This window comes from Phyllostomus hastatus, unplaced genomic scaffold, assembly GCF_019186645.2.
Source record: "Phyllostomus hastatus isolate PE091 unplaced genomic scaffold, TTU_PhHast_1.1 phas_scaffold_93, whole genome shotgun sequence".
NCBI lineage: Eukaryota > Metazoa > Chordata > Mammalia > Chiroptera > Phyllostomidae > Phyllostomus > Phyllostomus hastatus.
In genome coordinates this window covers 21,442,000-21,458,742 of record NW_025334042.1, presented here as the reverse complement: position 1 = coordinate 21,458,742, position 16,743 = coordinate 21,442,000, and the positions used below count along the sequence as shown (strand labels likewise).

The following is a 16,743-nucleotide window of genomic DNA, read 5'->3' as shown; positions in this document are numbered from 1 at the left end:
TTCCCCAGTTTTGCCTGGTTTACCTGTGTGCAAATGTGGGACCACCCAGTCTGCCAGGTGCCTTGTGCATCAAGCTTCTCTACAGTTCACTACCTCACTGGGTCCACCCGCTGCCGCCTTGCAGGCCTGGGGTCCACCTGTCACTGCTTTGCTGAGAGTCCTCTCCACCTGGCCACCCGACTCTGCCCCTCCTACCAGTCTGGATGAATGTTTCTTCTTTAACTCCTTGGTTGTCCAACTTCCATATAGTTCAGTTTTGTCAGTACTGGTTGTTGTTTTTGTTTTTTTGTTTCTAAATTTTTGCTGTCCTTATTTTGGTTGTGCGTGGAGGCACAGTGTGTCTACCTACGCCTCTATCTTGGCCAGAAGTCCCATTCAGATTTTTTTGAGTATTTAAATATATTTGGTATTTTCATTATCCTCGTTGATGAAGGTGGCTTCTTTGAGTTGACTCATGAGTCTTTTATTATAGCCCTAATAGTTTTCAGTGGTTTGTTTGATCTCTAGTGTGACAAAATATTTGAGGCTTTTGTACTTTTCATGTAATGGCTTGCAGCCAGCCAACTCTCAATGTTACTTTTATGGGGAAATGACACTAACTATGAATAAGGAGTACTTGTCACTATTGGCCTAGTGTTGTTTCTAAGCCTTTTCATTGGACAGAGCTATGAAATGTGTGTTGCTTTAAGACAAAATATATCTTGCATTTAGGTGACATGGCTTTTCCATCTTTAGTCTCACATTTGTGTCTCCTTTCTCCCATGTGAAAGTCTCAGATCTCAGTGACTCCAATATAATATTTATTTGATGGATCCTATAATCATATACCAAGTATCAGAATAGCAACACCAGTAGCAATGTAATTCTGAAAATAAATTAAGAAATGTTCCATTCTTTGCCTTGTGGATTTTTCCTAAGGAACATTCATAACAATTAATTTTTATTATGGTTCAGAGTCACTTAGGATTTCTCTATGTTGTATTATTTATTAGATGCACATTTAGGCTTTTAACTTTTACAAATTGATTTTTCAAAATGTATTTTTCAGTGTGTGCATGGTTTAAAGTAAAATATTTTAAATACATATTCACACATATGTGTGTATGTGAGTGTCCTCACATTTTCATCTGACTTAACTAAAGAAGAGCTTATGGTACACACTCTTCTTGTCTTGACTCTTTTTTTTTTTAATAGTCTGTATACTCTAGAAATCACTTCATAATAGTATTTAGAGCAGTTCCTCAATTCATTTTATGTTTGCATGTATCATGTATTCAGCCATCGGTGACTGTCAGGTTTTGTATGTGCATGTGTATGGGTTAGGGAAGAGATTCCCCCCTCTTCCCTATTACAGCTAGTGTCAGTGAATAGCTGTGCGTGTTTTTAAAAACAACTGTTTTGTCCTTGCCACTATGACTCACTTGGTTGGAATGTCATCCTGTAAACTGAAAATTGGGAGTTCAATTCCCAGTCAAGACACATGCCTAGGTTAAAAGTTCAGTCCCGGAACTGGTTGATGTTTCTCTCTCTCCCTCCCTTCTTTCTGTAAAGTCAATAAGAATGTCCCCAGGCGAGGATTTAAAAAATTTGTTTTGGTCACTGTATATTTGTGAAAGATTTATGGAAGTGGGATTGGTGAGAATGTGGTAAATGCATTTGTGTGTGTGTTTTGGAAGATATTGCTAAGTTTTCCTTTATAAGTGTTGTGCTATTTTTGCATGCCTATCATTAATGTATCGCATTGCCTTTTTTGCCACAGCCTTATCAACATAATATGTTGTTAAACTTTTGGCCTTTTGCCAGTTGTGTGAGAAATGTTATTTGATTTTAATTGTATTTCTCTTATCAACAAGGTTTACCATCTTTTCATATGTTTAGGAGCCACTTGCCTTTTTTTTCCTGTGAACTCTATTCATTTCTTTAACTCGTTTTTATGTAGAATTGTTGGGCTTTTTTATCTTTTTTTAGAATTTATATATTTGGAATATTAGCCTTCTTGTCTGTGGCAAGTTGCAGTTTCACTTCTTTGACTTTTGTGGTTTTAGTTTGTTTATTGTGGTATTTGCCATACAGAAGTTCAATTAATTGAAGCTATCATTTCCTTTTCCTTTGCTGTACTATTTCTAAAATAGGCAGAAATAATATAGTCATTTAACGTATGTTAAAATTTTTAATTAAATATATTTGTAAAAGCATACACTTAGTTTCTTTTTATTATAATGTGTTCTTTTTGCTTCTAGGCAAGGATAAAAGCCATCAATACATTTTTTGCTAAGAATGGTTATCGATTAATGGATTCTAGTATGTATAATCAGCCCATTCAAACTCAAGCACAGTATGCCTCACCAGTCTTTATGCAGCCTGTATATAGTCCCCACCAACAGTACTCCATCTATAGCATTGTGCCTCAGTCTTGGTCTCCAAATCCTGCACCTTACTTTGAAACACCACTGGTAAGTGAGATCCTTACAGAGTAATACAATTTTTCACTCAAGTTGAAATTTGAAGAAATCAACCAGAGTAGTTCATTTTTTCGTTTGTTTTGTGTTACATTAATTGGTTATTTTCTGTCTTTTAAGTAGTGATAAGGATATCTAATATTCCATAGCAAATGTACGCATATAACTAAAAGTTGAGCTGTTGGTTTCTATAATTTTATTCTTTAAATTTTGCTGAGTGAGTTAAAGTTAGAGACTGGATAAATCCAGTGATTTAAATTGCTTTAGTTTTGTTAAATTTTTTTAAAGAAGTGTTCTTTAAATATATTTTTTATTTAGTGTTCATATTTAGTGCTCATTATTAAATAATGAACTAGTGATTTTTTTTTGTTCTGTAAAGTATTACAAAAGTGAATAAGTAAAATGTAAAATAATTATGAGCTTCTAAAAGAAATTGATGCTAGGTTAGGTCATCAGAAATTTCGTATGACCTTCACACCAGATTTTGCCTTTATCATTAATTGTTTTTAAACATTAAAATTTTCTTTTAGGCTCCCTTTCCCAATGGTAGTTTTATGAATGGCTTTAATTCACCAGGATCTTATAAAACAAATGCTGCTGCTGTGAATATGGGTCGACCATTCCAAAAAAATCGGTAAGATAAAAATCATGGCTGGAATTTATTGTAAGCAATTCCCAGTAGTTTTTATAGAGTTACTGTTCATAGCAGTGCTTATTTGCAGACTGAATAAAAAGATTATTTTGTTCTTTAAAAAAAGTATATGAATGATTTCATCTAGAATTCATAAACACACTTTAACTTCAGAGTTGATAATGAGTATACAAAGAACTTGGGCCTGAGATTATACACAATTATTTTTTAAATGATAAAGAGAAAATATATTTTATGGTAGTAACATAAAATCTGGTGTGTAAATGCCATTTAGTGTGTTAAAAGGTAACATTTTGGAGAATGAGAATTTTTAAAGGATAGAAATGTTAACTGAATTGAGTAATAAATACTGGAAATATGAATTTTTTTCTTTTTCCTTTTTATTTTTAAGTAGAAAGGGAAGAAACACGTCCCAACTTTTAAAAAAAATTTTTCATTTTATTTATTTATTTTCAGAGAGAGGGGAAGGGAGGGAGAAAGTAAGGGAGAAAAACATCGTTGTGTGGTTGCCTCTCATGTGCCCCCTACTTGGGGACCTGGCCTGCAACCCAACCCAGGCATGTGCCCTGACTGGGAATTGAACCAGTGGCCCTTTGATTCGCAGGTCAGCACTCAACCACTGAGCCGTACCAGCCAGGGTGGAATACAAATTATTTAGGATTTTTAAGAATTTACTTTTTGAAACAATTTTCACAAACTACAGTATATAACAGGCCACAACATTTATTGGGCATTTAATGTCTAAAGCCCTATTTTTAGGGCTTTACATGTTTTATCACAGTTAATTTTCATAGCCCTTTAAAAATAGATATAGTTACTTTTTCTATTAAAAAGTAGTAAATTGAGACATACAAGGTTAAATATGTCATCTACATGCATATAACTAGTAGCTGGCAGAGCCAAGATTTGAGCTCAGGCAGTTTGACTCCAAAGCCTACACATATGTTCTGAATATATTATTGAGAACTTTGGGAACTTTTGCTCTTATATAAAATACTGGTATGTCTCTTACGTATTATTCTTTATGTATAAACATCAACTGATAATCTTAATAATTTGGTATATATTATGTCTTTTGACAAAGGTTGAGTAACGAAAGGAAAATGGCTTATATATTGATTTAGATTTATTTAATAGTTTCACATTCGTTATTTTTTTTTTTGTTTGCTTATTTTGTGAGCCTCCTGGGTTTTATTTTTATAAAGTTACTTCTTTTCAGTGATTTTTCTCGTGCCAGGTTTCCTTTTCCCAGTTGATTCTTTTTTGGCCAGGAGACCACATAGGGTATGTTTTTCCAAGATGACTTCTAGGAAGTTAATTCTTTTTTTTGTAAGATTTGTCTGAAACATGCTTCACTAGAGAAGGAAGCCTTATGGTTTTAAAAAATATTCTTATTGGATTCTGAAATGTACATATGTACTTTCCTCTAATAGTCACAATTTTTGTACTCGCTTTAACTGACACCATTGGCTGAAGCATTTAAAATTCATTTATAAGTGTTAGAAAAATTTTACTACATACACACATTCATATCACTTTACGAAGTTTCAAATGAGATCTCGTACAAACAAGATTCTTTTTTTTTTTTTTTTTTTTAAATTTAATTTTAGAGAGGGAAGGGGGAGAGAGGGAGCGAGAGGGAGAGGAGAGAGGAGAGAGAGAAACATACATCAATGTGGGGTTGCTGGGGGCCATGGCCTGCAACCTAGGCATGTGCCCTGACTGGGAATCGAACCTGTGATGCCTGGTTCGCAGCCCACGCTCAATCTACTGAGCTACGCCAACCAGGGCGAAAGATTCTTTATAAACAAAGGATTATTTGTGCTCTTACAAATGACTTAGTTTGAATACACTAACAATTAATTGTAAAATTCAAGTACTGATAGGTCATGTAACTCCTGTCCTGCTATTCAAAAATGATTATTTCATTATAAATAAGGGTGTTTAATCCAAAAAGACCAGATTGTTATGATACAGTTTTTAACTTATTTTACAGTTGAACAAAGTGAAAGTTGGTGAGAATTATCTTGGCTACAGTTATATCACTAGTTATTATCAACATATCTGAGATTTAGAGCATTTTCTTTTCCTGTACTATAGCTGGTAAAGTTTTTTTCTTAAAAATAATTCAGTTAGTGCAAATGACATTTTACTGTTTTCCTTGTGAGACAATACAGATTTCTCATGACTAGAAATAGTGGCTTTATAAAAATATCTATTGATTTCACATTTCTTCAAAGGGGTGAATTCTGCTTTAAACAGTAAGTAGAATAGACATCTTTGTTATGAGATAGACTGAAAGCAGTTTAAAAGAATTTTTTTTAATGTCTGTTATTTTTCACCCACTTTCAGATGTATAGCTGAGTGGCCAGAAAACCATGCACTCCACAGAGTGGTCCCCCTGCTGTCTCAAACACCCACTTGGCTCCATACCCCTTTATCTTGGCATTAGTTGACTCTATTCTTCATACTCTAGTCCGAATCTCTGTAAAAGCAGTCTTTTATCTAATAACTAAAGTACTAATGTTTGCAGATGCTTGACTTAAAATTAACGTTTTTATGGTGTTCCTTCATTGCCACTTGTCTTTGTCTGCTGTGCTTTTTAGGCAAAGGGAGTAAGATTACAATAAGAAAGCCAAGAATGACAGTCAAGTCATCCTTGTTTTTTTGAAGGTGTGCCTGTAGTTTTGAAGATACAGAGCAGGTTTACTGTAATTTGGCTTGTTACTCAAAACCATTTGTATACAATTCCTTTCCATGTGTTTGGCCAATACAGATCACTGTTAATTTTTAGTTACAGAAATAGTATATGAATACTGTCTTGTAAAAATGCAACTATTACAGATAAAATGCTTTTTGACCCCCAAACTGAATCCTTGTTTCCTCCTTATTTCTAAGAAGTAACAACTGCCAGACCTTTATTTTTGTTTATCAGTGAAAGAGAAAGTAACTTTAGAGAGCCCTTTTGCAATTTATTATATTAACCTTATAATAGCCCAGTGATGATCACTAGATCTACTTAGAGAGAACAGGACTAACTTTCAGAAGTCTGGGCATTTTTCTACCTTTCATACTTTATTTTTCTGTCACTTTACTTCTTTTTTTTCTATCTTTTATCACTTCTTTTGCCCAGACTGAGATCGTGAGTCCCTCTCGGTGAAGGGTAAGATTATGAGATCTGAGGGCTGTTTAAATCTAACTTGTCCATTGGGTATATTGTAATGCAATAAAAAAATTAGGTGAAAGTTTCTAAACAGATAATGTAAATGTCATATCTACTTAACTGAGTCAAATGATGGATGATGTAAATATTTTAAAAATTACTTTGTATTAGCTGACATACTGTAATTTTTATTGCTATTAAAATCTATTTTGTGACAAAGTAATTATCTGGAAAAGTATCACCTCTTATTAAACTCACCCCAATGCCTAAGTTTTGTCTTTGAGTAACCTAATTTTTTATATTGTAGAAAGTAGGATAGCTGGAGATGCTGTTGGAATTGATGTTTAATCGTTGGGCTTATAATTAATATGAAGTTTTAAGTCTCTTTTCAGAGAACCAGAAATTGACTATGTGTTATTAATGTTATGAATTTGTAACTATGAAAGTACTATAAAAATGAAGCATATAAACTGCAAGCCAGGAGCCAAATATAAGTCTCATACTTCCTCAATTAATCTACTGTATGTAGAGTCAAGATCTCAGCTGCTTGGACTTACTTTAGACCAGGGATATCAAACTCATTTTCCACATCAGCCTCGCAGTTGCCTTCAAAGTGCTGAATGTAATTTTAGGACTGTATAAATGTAACTACTCCTTAACAGTTAAGCAAGAGCTTGGTGCTGCCACCAGGTAGAAACAAGGTGCAGAGCCAGATAAAGCTGGAGGGCCGGATTTGGCCCACAGGCCTTGTGTTTGCCACTTGTGCTTTAGATGTTTGAACTATTGATTAAATTGCATTCTCCTTTTTTTTTTTTTTTAAGATTTTATTTATTTATTTTTAGAGAGGGAAGGGAGGGAGAGAGAGAGGGAGAAGGGGGGGTCATCAATGTGCGGTTGCTGGGGGTCATCCCCTGCAACCCAGGCATGTACCCTGACTGGGAATCGAACCTGCAACACTTTGGTTTGCAGCCCCCGCTCAATCCACTGAGCTACGCCAGCCAGGGCCACATTCTCCCTCTTTTACCATAGCTTCCTCTGCTTACAAATTGTTACATTGCTTAAATACATCATCCAAGCTACTTTTGTTAGAAGTAGCTCTAATGTTTTGTTTTTACCAAATTTCATACCATAATTCATGAAGTCATTGCAAGCAATTACTTTATATTTTACTAGTTTTTGTCCCACATATGGATCTTTGAAAAACAAATTTTATTTCGAGAGGGATACTTAGTAAGAAGCTGGGATTTTAATGTATTCCACCATGTATCTCTCTCCCTCCCTCCCTCTCTCTCTCTCTCTCTCTCTCTCTCTCTCTCTCTGAATCCCCACCTGAGAACATGTTTTTATTGACTTTATAGAGAAAGGAAGGTGGGGGTGTCAGAGAAAGAGAGCGAGAAAGAAACAAAAACAGAGAAACACCTATGTGAGAGAGAAACAACAATTGGTTGCCTCCCCAAGACCTTTTGGTTTACTGGCTGGCAGTGTTTAATCCACTGAGCCACACCAGCCAGGATTAAAAATTTAATACTAGAGATTATGTAATCTTTTTATGTAATATATGTGTAGCTGTACTTCATACATAAAAATTAATAAGGGTAGGACTTGCCCCCTTTCACAAACCAATTTTTACTCCCTTTGGGGAAGATGTTGCTCCATTGAGTATGCATGTCATGGACTCATTAATAAGCTTAAAGCCTGGCTGATTTAGACATGTCAAGACTGTAGCTCGTGTTAAAGAAAGAAAGTACTGTATTTTTAGGACTGTGAGACGCACTAGACCATAAGACACACCTAGGTTTTAGAGGAGGAAAATAGGGGGGAAAATTTGAAGCAAAAGTGGTAAAATATTTAATAACCTGTGACCCCACTCCACTGTCGTTCCCCCACCCACAGCAAGCCAGGCAGGCTACATTCAGACTATAAGATGCACTCCCATTTCCTCCCAAATTGGGGGGTGCATCTTATAGTCTGAAAAATATGTTAGCTGAAATCCTAGTTTTATTCTGAGCTTTATCTTAAAGAAGTTTGGATCTTTCACCAAGTATCTCCAAACAACTTTTTAATGAAAAAATTGCATTTTAAAAATAATACATCTAAAACATAAAAGAATTTATATTTTTATACAATTTTACATTTAACTTAATCAGGCTACAGCAGAAAGCAGCTTTTAACCTAGCCTATTAATAGTTTCTACCCTTAAAAAGAAAGGTTTTCTGTTCATCTTGATTTACCCTTTTATGTATGTAATCTTATGTTTCTTATAGTGTGAAGCCTCATTTTAGGTCATCCAGTGGTTCAGAACATTCAACCGAGGCCTCTGTGTCATTGGGGGATGGACCATTAAATAGATCTGGTTCAAGGAATTTTCCACCTGAACGGCATAACCCTATAGTAACTGGGCATCAGGAACAAAACTACCTTCCTAAAGAGACTCCCACTTTGCAGATTGAACAGAATGGAGACTATGGTAGGGGCAGGTAAGGAAAAGTGGTAATAAATATGGAAATAAGGTGTGTGGAAGTGGGTTGGGTTTGTTTGTTTGTTTTTAATTTATTGGTGTTTGCTAAATACATTTTTTATGTACTAGATTAATAGTTTTCATAGTTTAGAAATTTAGAATGTTCATATGGAATATAGCTGAGTTTCAGAGGTTTATGAGAATTATTCTGAAGTTCTTTTTTTAATTGTTTTTTTTATTGGTTCACAGAGAAAGAATGGCGTAGAAAGATAAAATCCCATCTGCATTATAGTTTTGATTTCTTCCAGTTTCAAAACTATATGGGAATGGGGTTGTATACTACCTAACCTGCTTGAACAAAACATAACTGTACCCTGATTTGCTTCTGGTTTGGAGAAAGTGCTTCTAATAAAAATGTGCTCAACTTACATCATTGATAAGTGGTAATGATAGCAGTTTAAGTTTTTGATAGATTAGCTCAGGATCCCTTCAGAAGAATATTTATCTTTTAACAGTAATGGAGATTTATAAACTATGGATACTTAAAATAGAAATTCACTTACAGAATATAAGTGATACATCACTTTGATAGAATATATAAATTTGAAGAAACTTACGAATTTTTCCTCCCATCACCCCCTTTTTTGTCATTGTAAAAAGGAGGACTCTTTTCAGAGGTCGAAGACGACGAGAAGATGACAGAATCTCGGTAAGTATTTTTTTACTTTTAATTACTTATGTGTTTGGGGGGGGGTTGTTTGTTTGTTTTGGTTTTTGTTTTGGGTTTTTTTCTTTTGTGATTTACTATAGTATTGCCTTGTGGTCTACCTTGGCTCTCTGGGTTTTTGTTTCATTGATTATGGTATGCAGCGAAGGCAAATAGAGCCTGTGCTTGACCCTAAAATATACACCATTATTACACTCATTTCCCCCCCTTAAAGTACACATCTAATTAAATATTTGACCTGTGTTTCTCATCTTTAAAAACATTACTTAAGTACCTAGTATTTTTTTCACATGATTTAAAAATCAGAAATATGAAAATATTTTATAAAAAACAACTCTTGCTTTATAAACAGACATTTCAGTAGTTTGAATCTTTTGATTGTACGAAAGTGCTATAATAAAAATGCAAAGATAATCTCATACAGTCATCTTTTGCTATGTGTGCGGTAATATCTGAAGGAGAATCTCTAGAAGTGTGATTTCTGGGTAACGGTTTAATACGTTGCTGGTAAATAGCTTTCTGTAGGGACTGTGCTGATTTTCACTTGAACAAACAGAACAGAGTTCCTGTTTATCCATAGCATTCCAAGTGATACGATTTTTGCCATTCTGGTAAAGCATTTTATTCACTTTTAAAGCTCTGTTGGTGTTAGGAACTTATACTATTTATTGTTTTTTTGGAAGCAGTTTTCTACCTACTGTTCATTCTTATATCCATTAATCTTATAAAATCACTTAAAAATGTTAATAGTTCTAGACGTGTTCTTATTTGAATCTTAACTTACCTAGCTTCTAATTATTCATATTTTGATTATGTTGTGATTTGTTTATAGAGACTGTTTACTATCTCTTAACTGGGGCCCAAAGATGTTGAATAATAAAAATGGTGTAGAAATTGTGGAGGTCTCAAGAAAACCTTGCCTAGAATTTATAGATATACCCTAAATGTGTAATACTTCTTTCACATGTTAAGTAGTGAATTATATATTACAAGTAGCATAAATATAACTTTACCATTTGTTATATATATATGTATGTATGTATGTATGTATATATGTATATCACATTTGTAAATATTGAAAACATACACATTTCAAAGAAGAAAATGTGTTGCATTATTACAAAGAATAGTTCTTAGGGCAAAGTGTAAACTTGTAAAAACAATGTTGTTAATTTCATTTATAGCTTTCTATACCATGTGAAACCATGAGACTTTAGGCAGTAACTTTTTTAGGATACCATTGTAGCAGTTACACCCTTAAGTAGCCCTGAACATTTGAGGAGAGGAGAGATTACATTTGAGATCTGTTTATTATGTTCAAAATGTCTGGATTGAGGACTGAAGGTTGAGCTGAAGATAAAGAGACAGGTGTGTTTTCCTGTAGGAAGATTAGGGATGGGGTGCCCTTGTGCAGGAGTGAGATCTTAGCTAGAGATAAAATTTAGGATTTGTAAACTTACTCATAGTAACTGAAGTCATAAGAGTAGATGAGGGCATGGCAGGAAACTCTTTAAAGTAAGTGATTTTTTAAAAAAGAACCAAGAATGGAAACTTGGGGACTATAGTAGCTTTGGGCTGAAAAATTAGATTATTCATTATTTGTGTGAAGTATCCAAGCAAAATCTTAGTGGAGATGGCTGATAGACAGGGGAGTAGATGTCTGGGTTTCAGGTGAAGGTCTGGACTGAAAATATTTAAAGTGTACAACTCTGTGATTTGGGGTAAATTTTCAGAGTTCTACAGCCATAGAGTCACCAAACAGTGAAAAAGATTGTTTGCATATAGGTAGTAGTTGAGGTCATGGACAAAGGATATTACACAGGGAGAGTATGGAAGGTGAAAAGTAGTAACCATATGTAAACCAAAAACAACCTAGCCAGTGTAGGTAAGTTGGTTGGAGCATTGTCCAGTAACCAACAGGTTGTATGTTCGATTCCTGGTCAGGACACACACCTAGGCTGTGGGTTTGATCCCCAGTCAGGTGCATATGATCCCTGGTTGGGGTGCATATGGGAGGCAACCAGTCGATGCTTCTCTCTCGCATTGATGTTTCTCTCCCTTCCTTTCTGAAAGAAATGAAAAAAGTGTCCTCGGGTGAGAATAAATAAAAAAGAAAAGAAACAAAAACCATCAAAAGAAGTAGGCAGGGAGAAAAGAACACATGACTGTTAACTCTGAGAATCAAGCAAAAGGGATATCACAGAAGATGAGGGAGAAATGAGCTCCCAAAGGAAAGAGTGTTTACCATGCCAAATGCTGTAGTAAGGTCAGGGGAGAAAAGGTTTCCAGCTGTTGCATTGTGGAAGGCATTGTGATTTGTCAGAGCAGTCTCAGTGGTGTGATGAGTACAGAGGTGAAGAAGCAGAGGAGGAGGTACAGCAAGTGAGAGGTTTGTCAAAGGATAGTGATAGGTGAAAAGAAGGACATTGTTCTGTCTTGAGACTACATGGAAGGAAAAAAGATGATGGCAACTTTATGTGAGGTAGGGTTTTTTGTTATAAAAGAGGAAATAGCTAATTTAGAAAGCAAAGAATGGTGGAAATTGATTAGAAGGCTTAGGAGTATCTCCAAGTTTTCAAAAGAAACAGGAGAGGGAGCTAAAGATTAAGTAGGGTTGATAAGGACTAATGATGACTTCTGGTCAAGATAGCGTAGATAAACATGTCTCACCTCCTTGCTCAACTATCAAAATTACAATTAAACTATGGAACAACCATCACTCAGAACCATCAGAAATTAAGTTGAATGGCAGTCTGACAACTACAGAATAAAGAAACCGTATCTATCTAGCCCAATATATGAAATGGGCTGCTCCCACACCAGGTACCCTAGCCCAGGGTTCTGGTGCCAGTAAGATAAGTCCCCATAATTTCTGGCTGCAAAAACTATCAGGGATTGAGTCAGTGGAAGAAACTTCAGGAGTCCCAAGCAGTTTTTCTTAAAGAACCCACATGTGGACTTATTCAGACTCACTCCCTCTGAGCTCTAGCAGTGGGGTAGCAACTGGAAGGGCACCATTGGCATACAGGGAGGAACTAAAGTATCTGGCATCAAGGCAAGAGCAGGAGGACAGCTTTCTCCCACATGGAAAGGCGGCCACAGGCCATTATCCCTTTTCTGAACCTTTCCCAAACAGAGCTGGCAAGTGGGTACCATGTCTGAGACTCCATCAACCTGGCTAACACTGTTTGCCCTGCCCTGGAGATCCCTAAGGCTCCATTCCCACTTTACTTACACACCCACTTAAGCAGTGAACAGTGGCTTTTCCATATGAATGACTGGTCTTGACACATGCCTTACAACTTCCAAAATCCTCTCAAATAAGCAACAGTTAGTGGCAGTGAGTCCCCAGTCCCTGTAACACGTGTGAAGTGGCTCCAGGCCCAGCACCAGAAGCAGCCAGCCTAGATTCACAGCTTGGCTGTTTTGGGGGAGAGTGGGAGGGGAACTCCAAACCCAGCACATACAGTAGCAGCCATTCCAGATTGCTTTATAGCTCAAGTAGGGTGGCCCTAGGCAAAACACAGAAGGGGGCTGACCTTGCCCTGCACCCCCCGGGAAACCCCAGAGCCTGCACACCAAGTGGGCAGCTACAGACCACATCGGAGCACCACCACCCTGCCCCTGCACAGCCAGATCCTCCATGGAGGGCGGAGGTTGGCTGTCAGTGGTCACAGCCAGTCCTTGCAGCCAGCTAGCCTGGGTAAGTCCCTCCCATTTATCTGCCATCAGCAACCAAGGTTCACCTACAAGAGGAGGGAGTACTTAGCCCACACAAAGGGCACACCTTGAGTACCCAGCTTGGGTGATAGGGAAGGCTGTGCCAATCTGTCAGATGCAGAGTTCAAAACACTGCTTAGAAGGATGCTCAAGTAACTTAGTGAGGACCTCAGCAGCATAAAAAAGATCGAGTCAGAAACAAAGGATACACTAACTCTAATAAAGAACAATTTACAGGGAAACAAAAGTGGATTGGATGAAGATGAGAATCAAATCAATGATTTGGAACATAAGGAAGCAAAAACAATCAGAACAATAAAAAGAAAAGAATCCAGAAAAACAAGGATAGTGTGAGCAGCCTGTGGGACAACTTCAAGCATTCCAACATTCACATAGGGGTGCCAGAAAGAGAAAAGAAAGAGCAAGAAATAGGAAGTGTATTTGAAAAAATAATGAAAGAAAACTTCCCTAATTTGGTGAAGGAAACAGACATGCAAGTCCAGGAGACACACAGAGTCCCAAACAAGATGAATGCAAACAGATCCACACCAAGACACATCATAATTAAGATGCCAAAGGTTAAAGATAAAGAAGGAATCTTAAGAGCAGCAAGAGAAAAGCACATTTAGTTACCTACAGGGGATTTCCCATAAGACTGTCACCTGATTTCTCAAAAGAAACTTTGCCAGCTAGAAGGAACTGGCAAGAAATATTGAAAGTCATGAAAAGTAGGGACCTATAGCCAAGATTGCTCTATCTGGCAAAGATATTTAGAGTCAAAGGGCAGATAAAGAGCTTCCCAGATAAGAAAAAACTTTCATCACTAAACCATTATTATATGAAACGTTAAGGGGACTTATTTAAGAAAAAGAAGATCAGCCCTGGCTGGTGTAGCTCAGTGAATTGAGCACGGGCCTGTGAATCAGAGGGTTGCCAGTTCAATTCCTAGTCTAGGGGACATGCCTAGGTTGCAGGCTAGGTCACCATTGGCGGGGGCGGGGGGTGGGGTGGGGTTGGCACATGAGAAGCAACCACACATAGATATTTCTACATCTTTCTCCTTCCCTTCTCTCTCTAAAAATAAATTGAAAAAAAGATCAAAACTATGAACAATAAAATGGCAAAAATGTGTATCTATCAACAATTGAATCTAAAAAACTAAGCAAACAAGAACAGAGACAGAATCATGGATGTGGAGAGTGTTTTGATGGTTGCTACCTGGGGGAATGGGTGAAGAGGTGAGGGGATTAAAAATACGAATTGGTAGTTAGAGACTAGCCACGGGGATGTAAAGTACAGCATAGGAAATAGAGTAGCCAAAGAACATATATGCATGACCCATGGACATGAACAAAGGTGAGGGGATTGCCTGAGGGAGTGGGGGGGTGGGGTGGAGTGGGGCTAAGGAGGGAAAATTGGGACAACTGTAATAGCATAGTCAGTAAAATATAATGTTAAAAATATATATGGAGAGGCACATGGGCATAAAGAAAAAATGGCAATGGTCAATGAATAAATGCCTATCAGTAAAAACCCTAAATGTTCTAATCAAAAGAGTAGCTGAATGGAGATAAAAACATTATAGATACACACATATATATATGCTGTCTACAAGAGAACCATCTCAGAACAAAAAAATACGCACACACTGAAAGTGAAGGGATGGAGCCTTGCTGGTTGTGGTTCAGTGGTTGGAGCATCGTCCTGTAACCAAAAGGGGAGGGAGGAATTGGGACAACTACAATAGCATGATCAATGGAATATAATTTTTTAAAAATGATAAGGACTAATGAGAGCTTGTTCTCTCTTCAGCAGCATGGGTACTGAAATTGGATTGATATAGAGATTAGCACATTTCCTGCAAAAGAATGATAGACAAATTTGTGGAGCGTTCTGGTTTTTTTTAAACGTTAATGAGAGCTCAACTGAGATGAGTAGCCAAAAATTTATAGGGGACATTCTGTGCATTAGGGTAGTTTGTTTTTGAAGCTCTCAGCTTCTGTGGTACAGGGTTAGAGAATGAAATAGACATGTGACCTGTTTTATAATTTGTATCTTTTAGAGACCCCCTTCTTCAACCGAAGCAAAGGCTCCAACACCAAAGTTTGACCTATTAGCTTCTAATTTTCCTCCTTTACCTGGAAGTTCATCAAGAATGCCAGGTGAACTTGTTTTGGAGAGTAGGATGTCTGATGTTGTTAAAGGTGTCTACAAAGAAAAGGTAAACACTTAAACATCCAATCTTTAGCCTATTTTAGCCTAGGTTTTCAGGATTGTTATTTAAGTTTTAATATGTACTTAATAAGTATTTCTAACATAGTTTTTATTCATGGGGTTTTCAGCATACTTTGAGTATTATAAAAAGACTTATGATAGATCTACACGAGGTCAATAAAATGTTTTTTTCAGTTTTGTATGTTTTTATCAGTCACCCAGCTTAGTAGAACTGATTAATGCAAGCCAAATGGAAAGTAACATTTCCACTTAAGTGCCTGTAATTAACCAATGATATAAATTAATTCTAAGCTACTTTGGTAAACTCGGTCTTTCAAATAATGTAGAATGGATGTCAGAAGGTTAGGATACTCCATCCTATACTATTTTTTAGTGTAGACCTCTCCATGTGATAAATTCATGCCCCACAAACTTTTGTGCTCTTTTTTAAATTCAATTTTTATTTTAATACTACATGTGCACAGTATATCTTGGCTTATAATGACCTGTGGTCACCTTCAACTCGAGCTTTTTCTCCTAACATTTATCCCTGTACTTCTAATTAACATGGTTATACTGCTGTTTCTTGACTTTTCGGTTTTAGATGTTGTCTATTAACTTTACAGAAGCTAAAGGTTTAGCTCTCTTACAGCAACATATTCTTCTCATCCTCCCAGTATATTTTACTTCATCATATCTAGTATACCATCAAGTTATAAGATGCCCCATTATTTTAGTATCACTAAGTAAAAAGCATTGCCAGTTAGACTAGGACATGCCATCATTGTAAATCACATCTCAATATTACATATTTTTTTTTTTTCTAACAGCCTCATAGTATACTGTTATTATTTCTCCTTTCCTATACTCTCAGTGACCTCTGCACAGCTGTGTTCCTGGGACTTCCCTTCACCGTCATCCTGGGAATTTTCCTAAGTCTCTTTTGTTAGATTCTCCTCTCTTTCTTTCTTGTTCTTGTTTTACTTCCCCATATTAAAATGGGTCTTATCTTCTCAAGTTTCCCAAATAAGTGGTTTTTAGTATAAATTTGTAGAGACCTCATGTTCTGAAATTGTTTCTCTGTTCTCACACTCTATCAGTAGCTTATCTCTAGAATTCTTAGAATTTTTTCTACTGTTGACGGGCATTTAAACTGTTCTTTTCCTTGACATTTTGAAGGTATTTCACTGTCTTGTTAAAAAAAAAAGTGTAGTATCATAATTATTCTGCCAATTCTAAGATAAACAGGTTTTTTGTTTTTTTTTTAAAGATTTTATTTATTTATTTTTAGAGAGGGAAGGAAGGGAGAGAGAGAAACATGAATGTGCGGTTGCTGGGGGTCATGGCCTG

At 36.3% G+C, this 16,743-nt stretch overlaps 1 protein-coding gene across 5 annotated transcripts in view; it reads left to right on the top strand.

The window, feature by feature from the left end:
- LARP4 (La ribonucleoprotein 4) overlaps nucleotides 1–16,743 on the top strand; it is a 71,723-nt gene that overhangs the window by 45,880 nt on the left and 9,100 nt on the right. For all 5 annotated transcript variants that reach the window (XM_045829117.1, XM_045829116.1, XM_045829119.1 and 2 more), the window contains exons 9-13: nucleotides 2,241–2,453; nucleotides 2,990–3,093; nucleotides 8,539–8,751; nucleotides 9,393–9,441; nucleotides 15,242–15,400. In XM_045829117.1, the coding sequence (XP_045685073.1) occupies nucleotides 2,241–2,453; nucleotides 2,990–3,093; nucleotides 8,539–8,751; nucleotides 9,393–9,441; nucleotides 15,242–15,400 (738 nt within the window). The remainder of the gene's footprint in view (nucleotides 1–2,240; nucleotides 2,454–2,989; nucleotides 3,094–8,538; nucleotides 8,752–9,392; nucleotides 9,442–15,241; nucleotides 15,401–16,743) is intronic.